The 20,388-nt window shown below is 43.7% G+C and overlaps 1 protein-coding gene across 1 annotated transcript in view; it reads left to right on the top strand.

Moving 5' to 3' along the window:
* Positions 1-19,248: 19,248 nt before the first annotated feature.
* Positions 19,249-20,388, top strand: part of LOC137323447 (contactin-associated protein-like 5) — a 590,554-nt gene continuing 589,414 nt past the window's right edge. The window contains exons 1-2 of the mRNA XM_067986921.1: positions 19,249-19,258; positions 19,911-20,021. Coding sequence (XP_067843022.1) covers positions 19,249-19,258; positions 19,911-20,021 — 121 coding nt within the window. The remainder of the gene's footprint in view (positions 19,259-19,910; positions 20,022-20,388) is intronic.

Genomic DNA, 20,388 nt, shown 5'->3' with positions numbered 1-20,388 from the left:
CTCTCCTGGGCCAGGCCCACATCACTCCTACGACAGTTTGGAGGACATGTGTGAAGCCTTGTAAGGCCATTGCTATTGTATCTGCCTGCCTGTTTAAGGTGGTAGAAAGTTGCTCACCCTGAGTCCGAAGGGCTGTTGTCAGGGCCTCAGTGGCCTCATTGGTGAGCCGTGCTTGAAGCTTGATGGAGGCTAGCCTTCTCTCCATCGCAGACATTCCCACACTTACCTACAACACTGTCTCAGAGATGCCCTCACGTCCCTGTGACAGTATCTCAGAGATTCCCTCCTGTACCTGTGCCACCATTCCAATCATGCAGGAGATAGACTCCTCCATCCTCTGCGCAATTGTGGAGAGTGCATGTGGCACCTGTTCCAGCACCTCGCAAATGTGCTGCTGCCCCTCGATCATTCTCCTTTTAAAGGATGGCCCCCAGGGTTCAGCATCTGTGTCCAGCTGAGCAGAGCCTGGAGATGAGTGCTCCCACTGTAGCGAACTCTCCACAGCTGCCCCTGCCACCAGTGTCTGCTTGTGCTCACATGTGTGTGGTGACTCACCATGTGCGACCCCAACTAACTGAGGACGGGAACCCACTGAGGTGTGTGTATCTGCACTGGTGGATGGCTCGATCAGATGTGACGGTGCCCCCTTAGAGGCCAGCAGGTCTTCTGAGGAATCCCCCTCCGCCATCACAGCGACCGCTGAAGGCCCTGTAAGAGAACAGAAGGCAATATTAAGCATGATTACAGATGTAGAGGTGCTGAAGATGGCAAGGCATGTTAACATCATTTGCTATTGTGAGTGCTGAATGTTAAAGTTCTGTCACCAGCCGTTTGTCGGGTGGCAGTCTCGGCGTCCCCGATGGATAGGCATTCAAGGGTGCGGCTCACTTCAAGAACGTCCTGCTCCGCGTCAGTGAGGACGACCAGATGTTGCGGCCCCCCTCCGGTCTTCGCCCTCTCTCGTGCATTCTGGGCTCTCTTCTCCTATAAGAGGAGAAAGTAGAGAGGCGTGAGTGAGGGATGGTGACGTGGCCAGCCGCTGAATGCATTGGTTTGGGTGAGGCTGACCATGAAAGAGACACATCAGAGGGTGAGTATGAGACAGAGCCATGACATTGTATGAGGATTGGGTTGAGTGGTAGTGGTGGGATGAGTACTGGGGAGGTGAGTAAATGCAGGTAAGTTGAGGATGAGGTTTGAGTGGGTGTGAGGAGTGATGTGATAGAGTAGTGTTGGCAGTGCAGAAGGGATTGTGGGGTGGGGGCGGTGATGTGGAAGACGTAGTATAGGAGAATGAGTAAGTGTACTCACTTTGGCTGATCTAGTTAGGTCATTGAAGCGCTTCCTGCACTAGATCCAGATGCGGGAGACGTTGCTGCTGCTGGTGACCTCCTCTGCCATCTTGAGCCAGGCCTTCTTGGTGGCAGAGGCAGGCCACTTCCTTCCGACCGCTGGGTAGAAAATCTCCCTCCTCCTCCTCACCCCATCCAGTAGGGCCTGGAGTGAGGCATCGTTAAATCTGGGAGCAGCCTTTCCCCTGGTTTGCTCCATGCTGCACTTTTGGTTGGTTGCTTCAGGAGCAGCATTGGAGGACTGCCCCTTTAAATAGGGCTCCTCCAGCTGACAGCCTGTGATGCGGGTGCGCAGTCCGCCCGCTGCGCAGGTTGACGACGGGAAACCCAGAAGCCACGGAACGTGCCTTCAATTTGCCCGCGATCGCGTGGGGAACGGAACAATTTCACTGGATGGGTTACCCACACCCCCAGTCGCCCCCCGCACCCCGCTGCCAACCAGCCTCCCTGGTAATATTGGGGTCATAGAGTCCCAGTGCTCAACCTGGATTGGGCCTCATGCTGAGGACATCAGGTAGGTTGTGCAATCGCAGCACTTGTCTGATGTCCGCCCAGGGTTAAAATAAAGTCCATACAGTGTAAAGTTGTTCAGGTGAGAACAAATGGACATCAGTACAAGTTACGAAATCATGGTCAGGTTAGATGCCAGGAAGTATTTCCTTCTGCAGAGAGTTGGCGACCTCTGGAATGCGTCGCCAGAGGTGAGTGTGGATTTGCTGCAAGCGTTCGAAATGGAAATGGACGAGTTCCTGCGAACGGGGGGCACCTAGAGATATAGAAGGTGGGTAGGTTAACGGGGATAGTGATACAGTCCGAGTGGCTTCCTGGAGCTTGACTGTGGGGGTCAGAGTGGAATTTTCCAACGTTTTTTTTCCTAAATTGGCTTAAAGTTTTTTTTTCCCTCTCCTAGGATATTGTGCGGCTGCAGTAGTGGAGGGGGGATGGGGGGTGGTGGAAGAGCTGGATCTGGTCTATTCTTCTTTTTTATTTGGTCATATGTAGACCTGATGAGAACATTCTGCTCTATGCTGAAGTCAACTGTGCAAAATCAGAGAGCAGATGCTGCTGTCCGCCATTTACAGTCATCTGGAACTGGAGCAACACCCAAGAGTTGCTTGCACTTAAGCCAGATCTTCCATGTTTATGCCAGGAACACCTGCACTGCTACATCTGCAACGCAACATTCTGCATCGATTCAAAAATTGTCAAAATAGAGTAGCACTGACTCAATTTCTTGCCGTGGTCTGTTGCCTATGGGAACTCCCACGCATAAACTGTAATTGCCTGGATCAATCTCTTGTGCACCAAAGTTTTAAAAGAGACCTAAATATCATTTGCTGCACTCGAGTTGCTGGAGAATGCAGTAGGCAATGGTAAATTTGTGTCTTGAGCATGGATACTAGGGTTGCCAACTGCGGTTGGACGTATTCCTGGATTCCTGGGGAAGGTGGGACTTGTACAAGTCGGACGGGTTGCACCTGAACCAGAGCGGGACAAATATCCTTGCGGGGAGGTTTGCTAGCACTGTTGGGGGGGGTTTAAACTAACTTGGCAGGGGGATGGGATACAGAGTGGAGCTACAATAGGGGGTAATGTGCAGCCAAATATAGAGAAAAAAACAAGTCAGCTTGGAAGACAGGGCAAATATGTGAGGGCAAGGCTGGATGGCATCTATTTTAATGCAAGGAGTCTTGCGAATAAGGTGGATGAACTGAAGGTGTTGATAAACACATGGGAGTATGACATTGTTGCTGTCACAGAGACATGGTTGAGGGAGGGGCAAGACTGGCAGCTCAATATTCCAGGGTACAGAATCTTCAGGCGAGACAGAGGGGGAGGTATAAGAGGAGGGGGGGTCGCAATATTAATTAAAGAATCAATTACTGCCATAAGGAGGGATGATATATCAGCAGGTTCCTCTAATGAGGCCATATGGGTGGAGCTTAAAAACAAAAAGGGGGCAAGCACTTTGATGGGAGTGTACTATAGGCCCCCAAACAGTCAGGGGGAGATAGAGGAACAGATATGTAGGCAAATCTCAGAAAATTGTGCAAATAATAGGGTAATAATAGTGGGGGATTTCAACTTCCCCAATATTAACTGGGATACTCAGAGTGTAAAAGGCTTAGAGGGTACAAAATTCTTAACGTGCATCCAGGAGAGCTTTTTGAGCCAGCATGTAGAAAGTCCGACAAGAGAGGGGGCGGTACTGGACCTAATTCTAGGGAATGTGGCCGGCCAAGTGGAAGAAGTGCTAGTAGGTGAGCACTTTGGTGACAGTGACCATAATTCGGTGAGATTTAAGGTGGTCATGGAAAAGGACAGGGAGGGGCCGGAAATAAAGGTTCTAAATTGGGGGAAGGCCGATTTTAATAGGATAAGTCAGGATCTGGCCAAAATGGACTGGGATCAGCTGCTTGTAGGAAAATCCGCATCGGAGCAATGGGAGTCTTTCAGAAGGGAGATTGAGACCATACAATCGCAACATGTTCCCGTAAAGGTCAAGGGTAGTTCCAAGAACTCCAGGGAACCTTGGATGTCAGGGGATATACGAGAATAGATTAGGAAAAAAAGGAGGGCTTTTGGCAGATACAAAAGGCTAAAGACGGAGGAAGCCCTAGAGGAGTACAAAAAGTGCAGGGGGATACTTAAAAAAGAAATTAGGAGATCAAGGAGGGGCCATGAAATAACACTGGCGAGCAAAATAAAGGAAAATCCTAAGATGTTTTATAAGTATATTAAGGGTAAGAGGATGACTAGGGAAAAAATAGGACCCATTAGGGACAAAAATGGCAATCTGTGTGTGGAGCCGGCAGATGTAGGAGGGGTTCTAAATGATTTTTTTGCATCTGTTTTCACTATGGAGAAGGACGATGTAGACATAGAAATACGGCAGGGGGACTGTGATATACTCGAACATATTAACATCGAGAGGGAGGAGGTATTGGCGGTTTTAGCAGGCCTAAAAATGGATAAATCCCCAGGCCCGGACGAAATGTATCCCAGGCTACTGTGTGAGGCAAAGGAGGAGATTGCGGGGGCTCTGACACATATATTCAGAACCTCTCTGGCCACAGGGGATGTGCCAGAGGACTGGAGAACCGCTAATGTAATACCATTATTCAAGAAGGGGAGTAGGGAAAAACCGGGGAACTACAGGCCAGTGAGCCTAACATCAGTGGTAGGAAAATTATTGGAAAAAATTCTGAAGGACAAAATTAGTCTCCACTTGGAGAAGCAAGGATTAATCAGGGATAGTCAACATGGCTTTGTCAAGGGAAGATCATGTCTGACTAATTTGATTGAATTTTTTGAGGGGGTGACTAGACGTGTGGATGAGGGTAACGCAGTGGATGTGGTATACATGGATTTCAGTAAGGCCTTCGATAAAGTCCCCCACAGGAGACTGGTCAAGAAGGTACGAGCCCATGGAATCCAGGGTGCCTTGGCACTTTGGATACAAAACTGGCTTAGTGGCAGAAGGCAGAGGGTGATGGTCGAAGGTTGTTTTTGTGACTGGAAGCCTGTGGCCAGTGGGGTACCACAGGGATCGGTGCTGGGTCCCTTGCTGTTTGTGGTCTACATTAATGACTTGGATATGAATGTAAAAGGTATGATCAGTAAGTTCGCTGATGATACAAAAATTGGTAGGGTGGTAAATAGCAAGGAGGATAGCCTCAGTCTGCAGGACGATATAGATGGGTTGGTCAGATGGGCGGAACAGTGGCAAATGGAATTTAACCCGGAAAAGTGCGAGGTGATGCACTTTGGAGGGACTAACAAGGCAAGGGAATACACAATGAATGGGAGGACCCTAGGCAAGACAGAGGGTCAGAGGGATCTTGGTGTGCAAGTTCACAGATCCCTGAAGGCGGCGGAACAGGTAGTTAAGGTGGTAAAGAAGGCATATGGGATACTTGCCTTTATTAGCCGAGGCATAGAATATAAGAGCAAGGAGGTTATGATGGAGCTTTATAAAACACTGGTTAGGCCACAGCTGGAGTACTGTGTGCAGTTCTGGTCGCCACACTACAGGAAGGATGTGATCGCTTTGGAGAGGGTGCAGAGGAGATTCACCAGGATGTTACCAGGGCTGGAGCGCTTCAGCTATGAAGAGAGACTGGGAAGATTGGGTTTGTTTTCCTTGGAGCAGAGGAGGCTGAGGGGGGACATGATTGAGGTGTACAAAATTATGAGGGGCACAGATAGGATGGATACTAAGGAGCTTTTTCCCTTCGTTGAGGGTTCTATAACAAGGGGACATAGATTCAAGTTAAAAGGCGGGAGGTTTAGAGGGGATTTGAGAAAGAACTTTTTCACCCACAGGGTGGTTGGAGTCTGGAACTCACTGCCTGAAAGGGTTGTGGAGGCAGGAACCCTCACAACATTCAAGAAACATTTGGATGAGCACTTGAAATGCCATAGCATACAAGGCTACGGACCAAATGCTGGAATATGGGATTAGAGTAGACAGGGCTGATGGCCGGCGCGGACACGATGGGCCGAAGGGCCTCTATCCGTGCTGTATAACTCTATGACTCTATCTGATCACGTGACATTTGATCATGTGACATTTGATCGCATGATATTTGCTGCAACTCACAAATGTTACTGCATTGCTACATGTACCGGTGGGGTGGCCTGCACCCCTGGTGTTAACCTGCTATTTACTTCAAGCAGATTCCTGGGCCACTGGAGCTTTGCCAGACTTTCATGCTGCGCGTTGCCAGGATTTCATGCTGCGCGTTGCCAGGATTTCATGCTGCGCGTTGTCAGGATTTCATGCTGCGCGTTGCCAGGATTTCATGCTCCACGTTGCCAGGCTTTCATGCTCCGCGTTGCCAGGCTTTCATGCTCCACTTTGCCAGATTTTCATGCTCCGCGTTGCCAAGCTTTCATGCTGCGCATTGCCAGGCTTTCATGCTCCACTTTGCCAGGTTTTCATGCTTCCGCCTCCAACTTAGATAATCTGCTTTAACAATTCACACATTCTCTGGATATTACATATGCCTTTTCTATCTCTATTTTACCTCAACATGCCTTACGCCACTATCAGTTCTGACAGTCAACCATCTTCTGTTTTCTACCCAATCAATTTAACGGCTCAAACTTTTTCTTGTGGTCCCCTTTTATCCCCACCCTCCTTTCCCTAGCTCTGTTTCTTCTTATTAGCTGTTCATCTGTAATATCTTCATGTTCTGATGACGGGCTAGGCCTGAAACATTTGATATTTTCTTATCTTTACAGATGCTGTCTGACTTGCTGAGTTTTTCTCGCATTTTCTGCTTTTGTTTGAGATTCCAGCATTTGCAGTATTTTGTTTATTTCTGTTATAATTTCAGTTGACTAAAGGAAACTCGGAATAAAACTCAGGTGCATTTAAAGTAAAAATGTCAAAGGATTTAGTCAAGCTCATCCTCATCCACAGAGAGAATGTAACTTCTTTTTAAACCAAAAGCATTGGAAAACACATTATACAACACATAAATACAACAGACTCTGCTGGCAGACTTCAAAGTCTGTTTGTAGCAAAGATGTGGCTATGTTGTTCAATTTTGAAATGTAGAAACCACATTTGATTCAATGCTATATTTGTACACCTGCTTGTGGTACTCACTACAAGTCAGTTGTGCAAAGCTTAGTCGAAAAATAACATTTCCAGGGTGCTTATTGGGTGGGCTCTGAGAATGAGTTTTTTTAAAAAATCCTGGCAATTTTACGGTCAGGAAAGTTATATTTTTAATGGGGGTGAAACCGGAAGGAGCCAGCAGTGTGGGGAGAACAATGAGAAGGTTTTGATCACTGAGCTCTTCCAAAAATACAAGCTGTTGTTGTCTCCACTCCAAAGGTCAAATTGTGGTCACACGGAGGTCTGTTGGAGATAGCAGATTTCAGGAGCCACTTCATGCCGATGATGCTTTTAATTTACCATGTTTTTATGCACAGCAATATATCAACGATTGGCCAAGTGATATATATGTGTGTGTAGTGGCTTAACTTATGATGGCTTAACTTATGATGTGCTTAACTTACATCACATTAAAAATCTAGATTTTTAATGCCCTCAAGAGGGCTGGAATATAAAAGGGTGGAAGTTATGTTACAGCTTTACAGAGTTCTGGTTAGACCCCATCTGGCGTAATGCATTCAGTTCTGGGCACCGAACCTCAGGAAGGATATATTGGCCTTGGAGGGGGTGCAGCGCAGATTCACCAGAATGATACCAGGGCTAAAAGGGTTACATTATGAGGACAGGTTGCATTCCCTTGAAATAGAATGTGAAGAATCTTACAACACCAAGTTATAGTCCAACAATTTTATTTGAAAATCACAAGCTTTCGGAGGCTTTCTCCTTCGTATTTTGGCAGGAAGAATAAGGGGGCCACATACCACTTGGATAATAATAGTCTAAATGGGATAGAGGAGCAAAGGGATCTCGTGGTACAGATACACAAATCACAAAAAGAAGCAACACAGGTTAATAAGGCCATAAAAAAGCCAAATCAAGCACTGGAGTTCATTTCTAGAGGGATAGAATTGAAAAGCAGAGAAGTTATGTTAAATTTGTATAGCATCTTGGTTAGACCATACTTGAAGTACTGTGCACAGTTCTAGTCTTCATCTTATAGAAAGGATATAGAGGCACTGGAGAAGGTGCAAAAAAGATTCACAAGGATGATACCAGAACTTATCAAGAAAGGCTGAACAGGCTGGGGCTCTTTTCTCTAGAAAAGAGAAGGTTGAGGGGTGACCTGATAGAGGTCTTTAAGGTAATGAAAGGGTTTGATAGGGTAGACATAGAGAAAATGTTTCCATTTGTTGGAAAGTCCAAAACTAAAGGTCATAAATATAAAATTGTCACTAATAAATCCAATAGGATATTCAGGAGAAACTTCTTTACTCAAAGAGTGGTAAGAATGTGGAATACACCGCCACAAGGAGTAGTTGAGGCAAATAGTATAGATGCATTTAAGGGGAAACTAGATATGCACATGAGGGAGAAAGGAATAGAAGCGTATGCTGATAGGGTTAGATGATGTAAGGAGGGAGGAGACTCGTGTGGAGCATAAATGCTGGCATAGACCATTTGGACCGAATGGCCTGTAGTTTCAGTGTAACTCGATGTAACTATCCAAACTCATTTCATGTAGGACCTTGCAGCTAGCAGAGAAAGGAGACCTTCAATTCAGCAGTTTAGGTTGGATTTAAACCAAGGTACCAAGTTTTTTTTTGCTTTTGTTAAAATTGTGACATTAAATGGCAAGACGATTAGTAATCCTTTTGGTAAGAACATATCATTGCCACCCTTGACTGTGCAGCTTTTTCCACCATTTGTTTTACCTGAATCTAAAGGTTTATTAGTTCTGAATGCTATGCTTGTATTACAGAAAGATGTTAACTAAACTTTGGAAGATTTTAATCAGGTAATGAATTATTTGGATTGAAATTCTACTGCATCTAATGTTTAATGTCAAAATAATAATCGTAATGATCCGCACATTCAATTAAGCAATGCAAATTAGATTACCTTCAGGTTCTTTCAGGAGAAGTAACAATAGAAGGAAAAAGTGAAACATTTATTGGGTGGCAATAAGGAGAATTTATTTTCAGCACAGTGCTACAGGAGATGTGGTTTTATTGCTACTGTTTCTTGTTTAATTGTTTCTTAATAGATACATGATTGCATGGAGTATATATTGTTGAATGAACAAGCTGGTATTTATTGAAGAGAAGTGTTTCCAAGTTGGCGAAGTATATTGCGGATGTAATTAATGTTCCACTTTATTTTATGTTGGAACAGGGAACAAAATCTGCTCATTCCTTTACAATAATCTCTCTTTTAATGTGCCATAAATGCCACAGGCCAATTTTTCAAATACAGTGAAGCGCAGACCAAACATATATCCAGATAGCATCCTACATGCTACTGTAAATTGCTTTGTTTTTTTCTCATGGTCTTTTTAAACATGTAGTTAAACATATTTTTAACATCAAGTAAGGTTTTAGCATTGACCTTTTGTCTTGCTTTTTGTATAAATTACCAGATCATTGTAATACCCGACTGCTGCAAAATGTTTTATTAGTAAATGCAATGTTGTAGCGATCGTAATTTAGTTATGGAAATGCTTGACTATGCTTTATTTTATTACAATTGTTTTACATTATTCAGATCGATTGTTTTATTTTAATATACTTTTGTAGCCAGTTAATATAACACAAATCAATAATATGAATCATTCAAACTTTGACTTTAGGAACTCTTAAGCGATTTAATGAGATTAGATATTTGGAGCCATCAAGCTTTTTTCTTCCATAGACCAGCTCTATCATGAACTCCACCCGACCCATTTGATCTCCTGAGAAAAGGCTCTATAAACTTTACCTTTCACCTCCAGAGGTAAATTGAACAAAACTCCAGCTTACCTATTAAACTTTAAAAGTTATGGTGCACATATCACACCAGTTGCTTTGTTTGCCATGACATTTCCATAATCCTAGCACCTTAGGAACTGTCAAGTTACATATAGCCTTCAATTATCAATGTTTATACTATGTTTTATAACTTGAAATTCCATTTCTAAACAGATATCCATCCAGGTCTTTCTGAAAGACGTTTGTTGATAGCATTTACTGCTTTATCAGGGAATCTATATCACGTATCCACTATACTGTGAGGGAAAAATACTTTTAATCTTTTATCTTGGTAATTTTATACTCGTCTTGTAGTTCTGCTACTTGTTTGTGCAAAACAGTATTAAAGTTTTATAGTGCAATCAGAATGCAGCAACAACAGCTTGTGTTTATGTAACATCTTCAACAACAGAAATCTTCCAAGGTACTTTATATGGGGGCGGGGAACAAAAAAATAAAATGGGTAAATGGAAGAAAGGAATAGCATGGATCAATGATGGGATATTTTGGAGAGGTGACAGAAAGCTTAATTGAAAGGATGGGGTTTTGAAAAGATGGGGAAAGCAGTGGAGAGGTTGAGTGCTTTAAGGAGGGAGTTCCAAAGAGTAGAGATGAGGGGCCTGAAGGCTGTGCCAATAATGGCGGAGTGAAGGGAGGGGGGACCAAAACACTGAACCTTTAGGACATGAATTTGTAATAGTGGTAAAAAAAAGTACAGTTTGACTTTGGGATTTGTGTTTGACATTATTTCCATATCTACGGAGATTTCATTTTTGTACAGGAATAAATAATGGATACAGGATGGAAATTAAGGAAAGTTGGTAATCTACAGTGAAACAAGAAAGAGGGAGAGTAAAACAGGTGTCTTCTGGTATTCAATTTATAGCTTATTGATAGAATGTAGTGATCTTAGAACCAGGACATTACAGGATTCACAAAACTGAACATGTGAGCTATGCACACTCTGTGTGGGGGTTTAACCAAGTATTGCCAAACTGGTAATTTTCAGTGTGTGGGAAATTACATTTATGAGTTAATGAGGCGTGCCAGTAACAAGCAATTGTTAATGTATTTCTTATTTGTTTGACAAAATATAGTAATTTAATTGTCTTTTCCATGTTGATTTTTGTTTTGTTATTGTAGGCATACAAAGGAAAATGCAGGGAAAAATGGGGTCTATTTTGGGACTTTGGAAGCATAAAAAACACTTAGATAAGGACATTGTAAGCTAAATATTGATCTTTTCAGATGATCCCAAAATAAGAGGTGCTGCAAACACTGAGAAAAAGTGCAGCCAGATTCAGAAGGATTTGGATCCTTAAGGTAATTGGGCCAGTATATGACAAATGTGAAGTAATTAGCGTAGGAGTAAGAAACCATGAGGCAGCATTTGAGCTAAATTGAGAGGTTATTGTTGATAGCCAAGCATTTGACAAATAGTTTAATAAATCTAAGTTAAAAAGAAAATAAGATACTGCATTACATTAGCAAAGGAATAAAATATACATCAAAAATATCTTTTGTTGCTGTATTAGATCCCAATCAGGAGCATGTGTACAGTTCCGATGATTAAACTGTAAGAAGGATGGAGAGGAGTGAACAGCCAATATGATTCTGTGCATCAGGAATCTAAGTTTTGAGCGAAGGTTAAGAAAGTTGAACTTCTCTTTGGAAAAGGGAACAATTAGAGTTGACCTAATTGAGATCTTCAAGACTATGAAGTCTTGGCAAAGGCAATACAGATGAGAAAGTCATTGGGCTCGATGTTAGCAGGGCTGCGGGTTCGCGGCGGGGGGGCTATCGGGCGCGTGGGTAACGCGCCCGGTGAAATTAGTCAGCCCCCCGCGCGATCGCAGCCCAATTGGATCCACTTACCTTGTCTTCCGGGTTCCCCACTGCTGATCTGCGCATCGGGCAGGCTGCGCATGCGCAGTAAGATCTGTCAGCTGGAGGAGCTCTATTTAAAGGGGCAGTCCTCCACTGACAGATGCTGCAACAAATAGAAAAAATTACTGTAAACAATTTTACAACACCAAGTTATAGTCCAGCAATTTTATTTTAAATTCACAAGCTTTCGGAGGCTTCCTCCTTCCTCAGGTAAATGAGGAAGGAGGAAGCCTCCGAAAGCTTGTGAATTTAAAATAAAATTGCTGGACTATAACTTGGTGTTGTAAAATTGTTTACAATTGTCAACCCCAGTCCATCACCGGCATCTCCACATCAGAAAAAATTACAGCATGGAGCAGCCCAAGGGGAAGGCTGCTCCCAGTTTAATGATGCCTCACTCCAGGTATCATTAGATGGGGTGAGAAGGAGGGGGAGGACAGAGATCTTCCCCCCGGCGGGTGGGGGGAAGCAGCCTGCCTCTGCCACCAGGAAGGCCTGGCTCGAGGTGGCAGAGGAGGTCACCAGCACCACCAACATATCGCCCACCTGCATACAATGCAGGAGGTGCTCCAATGACCTCAGTAGGTCAGCCAAAGTGAGTACACTTACTCATTCCCCTACACTCTATCTGCCACATCACCGCCCCCACCCCATATCTCCTTCTGCACTGCTAACACTACTCTGTCACATCACCCCGCATACCCACTCAAACCTCATCCTCATCTTACCTGCACCTACTCACCTCGCCAGTACTCATCCCGCCACTACCACTCAACCCAATCCTCATACAATCTCATGGCTCTATCTCATACTCACCCTCTCGTGCATCTCTTTCACAGTCAGCCTCACTCAACCTGCCACTACCTGTGCTGCAGCCACAGGGCATGCATCACATATGTGCAGTAGGCAGCGTAAGGCAAACGTGTCGTGAGCATGAAGGGGATGCACAAGGGTGTTTGAGGGTTTGTCATGGTTTTTACCTATAGTTAATTTCTGATCAACTCACATTACATAATATATTGGCACCACTACTGCCACGTCTTTGCGAATTTTGTCTGGTTTGTGCAATAATGCCCTTTCCTGAGGATCACTACGAAGACCCACAACTGATGCCACCCATTGTGTCACTGCAGAGTGGGTGCAGGTGTATTTGCAGGGCTCTTTTGTGCAGACGACTGAGAGACGTCGGCGATGTCCCCGGTGGCACCCTGGAAGGATGCGGAGGAGAAATTGTTGAGGGCAGTGGTGACTTTGACAGCGACAGGTAAGAAGATGGTGCTCGGGCCAGCCAGGAGCAGCTTGGCATGAAGGAGGCTGCAGATGTCCACGACTACATGTCGAGTGACTCTGAGCCTCCGTGTGCACTGCTGCTCAGAGAGGTCCAGAAAGCTGAGCCTCGGTCTGTGGACCCTGTGGCGAGGGTAGTGCCCCCTGCGACGCATCTCTCTCTGTGGTTGCCCTTCCTCTTGTGCAGGTGGATGTGTCACAGCACTGTGTTGTGGAGCTCCACGTGTCAGAGGTGGACGGCGTGGATGGCGAGGCTGGTGAGGCTGGTGATGCTGTTCGCCCTCCAAGGAGGTCATGACTGCAGCTACGGCGGCCCCCATCCAGAAGATGTATATCTGAGGGGGTCCGCAAGGTAGGTACATGTCTCTGGACCCCGGGGTAAGTGTGCAAGTTGGTGACTTTGATTGTCAGGAGGAGGGTGGTGGAGGCCAAACTTTGTCCAAAGTGACAGAGTGGTCTCCTGCAATGAGTGAGGGTCTCCCCCCCCACCTGTCAAATGGACTTTTGCAGCTGCCACAGGCTGACAGCTGCAACACGTCCATTTGATCTGGGAGTGTTTCCCCCAGTATGAGAAACAGTCCTAGTTTGCTATAAAATCCCACCCCTCCTCACATAATCCCTTAATCAGGTCAGTTAATGACCTGAACAAGCAAACTAAATAGCTTCAAGTGGAACCCCGCTGGCTTTAATTGCCTGTGGGATTCCCACCAGCGGGGGGCTGCGCGCGCACGCCAGCGCGTCAGTGAGGAACCCGGATGTGGGCGGGTTGGAGCCGGGCTCCCGACCCACTCCGGGATTCTCCGATTTTCGGAGCCCCCCCCCCGCCAGGAACGCACCCGATAGCGGGTGCTAAAATGATGCCCATTGAGTTGATCCTACCTCCTCCATCTGGACATAACCCACAGTTCTCCCTCATCCGCCCCCCCACCCCCCAATGCACTATGTATACCGGCCAATTTTCTTCCCATATGTTTATTATGACAAAAGATTCAAATATGGTTGGTGGCGGGGGGCGGGAAAGTTTTAAAGTTAGGAAGTGAGCTGTGAGTAAGGAAATTGGAAGGAACATTTTTTTAAAGTGGGAATTGAGCTTCAGAACAAGTTAGCAGACAAAGCTATTGAACAGAATAGTGTAAATTGATACAAGAGGTGAGTAGATTTAGAGAAAGAAGGGATTGAGGGATATGAATCAAAAAGGTTAGGCTTGAAGCATATTGGTCTTTTTTATTTATTCCAAAAAATGTTATATTTTAAGGAGTCTTCTGTGGCTCAACTCCCATTGATGCATTCACTCAACTCCTTGCTTGATAAAGCAGAGTATATGCACCGTTCTGTTGACATATTGAATATTGTCCAAAGAAATTACTTTACTGAGACAAGTAACTGGCAGTGCTCTAAAGTGAAGAGTAATTATCACTTACCATACTCCTTTGGATACCTTTAAAACTAATTTATATTTTTCTATGATTCAGCGCCACTCTAAACGGAAGATTAAAACTAGTAGATTAAAGCAGCTCATTCGAATTTTTCTATCTATCATTTCTTTACTATGTGGTAATGTAATTTTAAAACTCTTGTGGACAGAGTTCCTTCACAAAAAAGCATGGGGGTTATTATAGAAGCCTGTGAATATATAAGGGATGATTCCCAATGGTTAAATCAAGGAGCGCACGCATGCATTCTGCAAATGTGCATGTTGGGATCGAGCATGTAGACCTGAACACTCGATTCATTAGGTACAAAATTCCTGAATCAAAATATTTAACAGCTATTTGGAGGTTGCACTAGCATGTGCCCGGGCTTGATTAACTTAAGCCATACTAATTTAAATAGGTCCAATGATGAGTTCCATGATGTTTGTGGCCTTTTCACCCCTATAGCATTCCTTGGCCTCGAGAAAAGTAGCTTTTCTGGTCTTCTGTGCTTTGGCCTTGAGAATTCTCTCCCTCGTAATTAGCTACCTTTTTATAGTATTGAATACACCTTTGGTCACCCTCACCTAGGAAAATGTGATCACTTGTCTTCTTAGAAGTCTGAGGTAGTTATCCGACTTTTAATTCTCATCAATAGTTTTAATCGAATGTGGAACTATAAAATGCATAATGTAATTGAACAGAATTTTTCATGACCTATTTTTCTTTCCATCCTGATTTACTCGTTAGGATATGTTGCCTTATTGCTTAAAGACTGATGGGAAGGGAGAACAAAAATAATACAGGTTCCTCATATATTGGCAATCAATGTGCTGCAAAATTGAAGTGCAGTTATTACCTCATTTGTGATATTAGAAAGCAATTGTTTGTTCTATTTCCCTCTGCCATTACTCACAGAACACTGCTTGTTAAATATAAAATAATACCTAATTTGGGGTGTATTCCCAGTAAGTAACACATTAATTGGCCCAGATAACATAAGCATTGAGGGTGAAGATCAGTGGGTGTATTAATGAACCACTGAACTCAAAGTTGAAGCATCCAACTTATATCTATTCAAAAAAAGTAATTCATTTGAAAACAAGAGTGAAAGAAATACTTGTGATTCAGTACATCTGTGGCCTACAGTGACTGAGTCACATAATTCAAATACAGTTCATGATTCATGTTGTGATTCCTATGATGGTGCAGTCGTACCACATGACTTGTAATGCTGTGCTATTGAGTTATTGACAGAAAGTAAATTATAGTGACATAACATACCCTGTATATATTTAGCAGAAAATTATGATTTTTCTACTATGTGGCACTTCAGCTAATCACTATTACCAAGGGTGTAATGAATATCTAATATAATTTTTTTTTATATTCGTTCATGGGATGTGGGCGTCGCTGGCGAGGCTGGCATTTATTGCCCATCCCTAATTGCCCTTGAGAAGGTGGTGGTGAGCTGCCTTCTTGAACCGCTGCAGTCCGTGTGGTGAAGGTTCTCTCACAGTGCTGTTAGGAAGGGAGTTCCAGGATTTTGACCCAGCGACGATGAAGGAACGGCGATATATTTCCAAGTCGGGATGGTGTGTGACTTGGAGGGGAACGTGCAGGTGGTGTTGTTCCCAAGTACCTGCTGCTCTTGTCCTTCTAGGTGGTAGAGGTCGCGGGTTTGGGAGGTGCTGTCGAAGAAGCCTTGACGAGTTGCTGCAGTGCATCCTGTGGATGGTACACACTGCAGCCACAGTGCGCCGGTGGTGAAGGGAGTGAATGTTTAGGGTGGTGGATGGGGTGCCAATTAAGCGGGCTGCTAATATATATATTAAAAACACACAAACTGGTGAAACTTAGAGATCAATAAAACTTTGATCCTGCGGTACCATAAGACTATAGCACTAATTGGACAAAATGTAAAAAAAGACTGCCTTACTTCCATAATAATTTAATGAAACAAAATAAAACCTGAAAATTAGAACAAAAATGTTTTGCAAAGCAACATATTAGAGTGGAATGAAACTATTATTTTCCATTGTACTTAATGCTTTCTTCATCATGTTTTATTTCTTAATGGGATGACACAATTTGGGATCATTTTACAGATGAAATAAATCAGCATAATTTGTTTTGAACCTGTTACCCATTTTGAATGAGTGTGTATACTATAAGCCATCTGTCACTACAGAAGCTGTGAGTGTGGTGAATGTTTATGATCTGATGAACATCAGTACTTTAAAGTGTTGTTATTAATGAATTACTCGCGTGTATATTAGGCAATGGGAAGTTTGTGATCTCCCTCTTGTGCCCAGTACAATTTTTTCAAGTCATTCTGGGCTCATAGAAACTACTTGGGTAATTGTTTGAGACATCTGTCTATGTTACAATTTTCTCTACCTGCAGCTCCTATTGTACAAAAATTAATCTCTAAACAAAAGAGAGATATGCAATCTTTTTCATTTCTTCATTCCACTGTCACGGTTTGATTTGTTGGTGTAAACTAAGAATCACTTTCGGCATGTTCTGTTGGTGCAGCGTATTATTGTATTAGTGTGTTCTACCTGAGATTGGTGACGGCCAAGTTCCTCACCTCATGTGGTGGGTTCTCTATCTCAGTTGAGCTGTTCTGGGGAAGCACTGGTTCAAGACATGGCACTTTTACATAGAATTGTATAGAATTTACAGCACAGAAACAGGTCATTTGTCCCAACTGGTCTATGCCGGTGTTTATGCTCCACAAGAGCCTCCTCCCACCTTACTTCATCTAATCCCATCAGCATATCCTTCTACTCCTTTCTCCCTCATGTACTTATCTAGCTTCCCCTTAAATGCATCCATGCTATTCACCTCAACTACATCATCTGGTAGCAAGTTCCACATTCTAACTACTCTCTGGGTAAAGAAGTTTCTCCCGACTACCTTATTGGATTTATTATGGGGTGATTCAAGGGGTTTAGGGTAAACATGTTCCCACAAAGAAAAAGGGAGGGGCTGCCAAACCTAGAGCCCCCTGGATGTCAAGAAGCATTCAGGTTAAGATAGGGCAGAATAAGAAAGCCTATGATAGACACCGGCAACTCAATACTATGGAAAGCTTAGAGAAGTATACAGAGTGCAGGGGTGAAGATAAAAAGGAAATTAGGAAAGCAAAGAGAGGGCATGAAAAAATATTAGCAGGTAAAATCAAAGGAAACCCAAAGATGTTATATAAATACATTAAGAGCAAGAGGATAACTAAGGAAAGAGTAGAGCCTATTAGAGACCAAAAAGGTAAACTATGTGTGCAGGCGGAAGATGTGGGTATGGTTCTTAATGAATACTTTGCATCTGTCTTCACAAAGGAGATGGATGATGCAGGGATTGAAGTTAAGGAGGAGGAGTGTGAAATATTGGATGGGATAAACATAGTGAGAGAGGAAATATAAAGGGGATTAGCATCTTTGAAAGTGGATAAATCACCAGGGCCGGATGAAATGTGTCCCATGCTGTTAAAAGAAGCCAGGGAAGAAATAGCAGAGGCTTTAACAATCATTTTCCAAACTTCACTGGATACAGGCGTAGTGCCGAAGGATTGGAGGACTGCTAACGTTGTACCGTTGTTTAAAAAGGGAGCGAAGGATATATCGAGTAATTACAGGTCAGTCAGCCTAACCTTGGTAGTGGGCAAATTATTGGAATCAATTCTGAGGGACAGGATAACCTGTCACTTAGAAAGGCACGGACTAATCAAGGACAGTCAGCGTGGATTTAAGGGGAGGTCGTGTCTGACTAACTTGATTGAATTTTGAGAGGAGGTGACAAGGAGGATCAATGAGGGTAGCATAATTGATGTAGTCTACATGGATTTTAGCAAGGCTTTTGACAAGGTCCCACTTGGTAGATTGGTCAAAAAAGTACAGGCCCATGGGATCCAAGGGAATGTGGCAAATTGGATCCAAAATTGGCTCAGTGGCATGTAGCAAAGTGTAACGGTCGACGGGTGTTTTTGAGACTGGAAGGCTGTTTCCAGTGGGGTGCCGTAGGGCTCGGTACTAGGTCCTTTGCTTTTTGTGGTATACATTAACGATTTGGACTTGAACATAAGGGCCATGATTATGAAATTTGCAGATGATACAAAGATAGGCTGAGTGGTTGATAGTGAGGAAGACAGCTGTGGACTGCAGGAAGATATCAATGGACTGGTCAGATGGGCAGCTAAGTGGCAAATGGATTTCAATCCAGAGAAGTGTGAGGTGATGCATTTGGGGAGTGAAAACAAGGCAAATAATGAGTGGATACTGAGAGGTGTAGAGGAAGTGAGGGACCTTGGAGTGCATGTCCACAGTTCCCTGAAGGTAGCAAGACAGGTAGATAAGGTGGTTAAGAAGGCATATGGAATGCTTTCCTTTATTAGCCGAGGCATAGACTATAAAAGCTGGAACTGTATAAAATACTAGTTAGGCCACAGCTTGAGTACTGTGTACAGTTCTGGTCACCACATTACAGGAAGGATGCAATTGCACTAGAGAGGATGCAAAGGAGATTTACGAGGATGTTGCCAGGACTGGAGAATTTTAGCTATGATGACAGATTGGATAGGCTGGGGTTGTTTTCCTTGGAACAGAGAAGGCTGAGGGGTGATTTGATCGATGTGTATAAAATTATGAGGGGCGTAGATAGAATGGATAGGAAGGACCTATTTCCCTTAGCGGAGGGGTCAATAACCAGGGGGCATAGATTTAAAGTGATTGGTAGAAGGATTAGAGCGGAAATGAGGATTTTTTTTATCACCCAGAGGGTGGTGGGGGTCTGGAACTCCCTGCCTGAGAGGGTGGTAGAGGCAGAAACCCTCAACTCTTTTAAAAAATACCTGGATGTGCACCTGAAGATCCGTGACCTGCAGGGCTACGGACTAAATGCGGGAAAGTTGGCTCGTTGCTCAGCCGGCGGGGACACGATGGGCCGAATGGCCTTCTTCCGTGCCGTAAATTTTCTATGATTTCTATTAGTGACTATTTCATATTTATGACCCTTAGATTTGGATTCGCCCACAAGCGGAAACATTTTCTCTACATTTACCCTATCAAACCCCCTCATAATCTTATAGACCTCAACCTTCTTTTTTCTAGAAAAAAAGAGCTCCAGCCTGTTCAGTCTTTCCTGATAGTTACAACCTAACTTTAGTGTGGGAACGAAGCGGAAGGTGAATTAACCTGCTCCGTTCTCATTCACCTCTTATTGGCAGTGGTCTGCGGGCCGGTCACTTTCCTACCCCTCATTTGGGCTGGTGTGTACTGTAGGAGAGGAGAAACAAAAGAGAGGTTCAAAATGAATCAACAAAAAGGGAAAATGTGTGAACAAAAACATGTATAAATTGCTTTAGTAAGTAAGAGAGCATTTTATGTGCTCTTAGTCTAAAGAATTGGACAGATTTTTGATTCGCAATATGTCAGATTTCAGCTTGACAACCTTCTAGCTCTCTAAAGGCTTTGTTAAAATTCTCTGCTGCACTTGCAAATAGCAGAACCATATTGTGCAGCTAATTGATTTAAATGTAATGCTTTTCTTCATCTGGCAGATGACTGTGATGATCACTTGGTGTCTGATTTGCCTCAGTTGGTGTTCGATTCCTCCTCTGAGTTGTCTAGCAGTCATAACCCTGGCTTTGCAAAGTTGAACAGACGAGATGGTAAGACACAGGCTATTGATCAACAACTATTCATGTTCATGCTACCTGTCTTGAATGATAATGAAAAGACATCTATTCATTTTTGTCAGTTTAATGATCAAGTGCGATAGGTCAGATGCTATAACTTGTACTTCATGCTATGCATGGGATGAAGTTAGACAGTGGTTCCCTCCTTCAGTACTCCTTTTTCAAAATTCTAAACCCTTATATGGAGGATTGTAATCGACAGCAGCATTCTTCTGTTTCGAGCTGTCTTCCTGTGTTTGTCTTTCAGATATAAAAAAAAATTTAAACAGTGATTGCTAATGACAACTTCAAGAGAGAATTGGCTGAGAAGAGTCAGTGAGCCTGATGTTATTTGGCCCAT

This window comes from Heptranchias perlo, chromosome 7, assembly GCF_035084215.1.
Source record: "Heptranchias perlo isolate sHepPer1 chromosome 7, sHepPer1.hap1, whole genome shotgun sequence".
NCBI lineage: Eukaryota > Metazoa > Chordata > Chondrichthyes > Hexanchiformes > Hexanchidae > Heptranchias > Heptranchias perlo.
The sequence above is the reverse complement of the archived record's forward strand: the minus strand, read 5'-3'. Positions and strand labels throughout refer to the sequence as shown.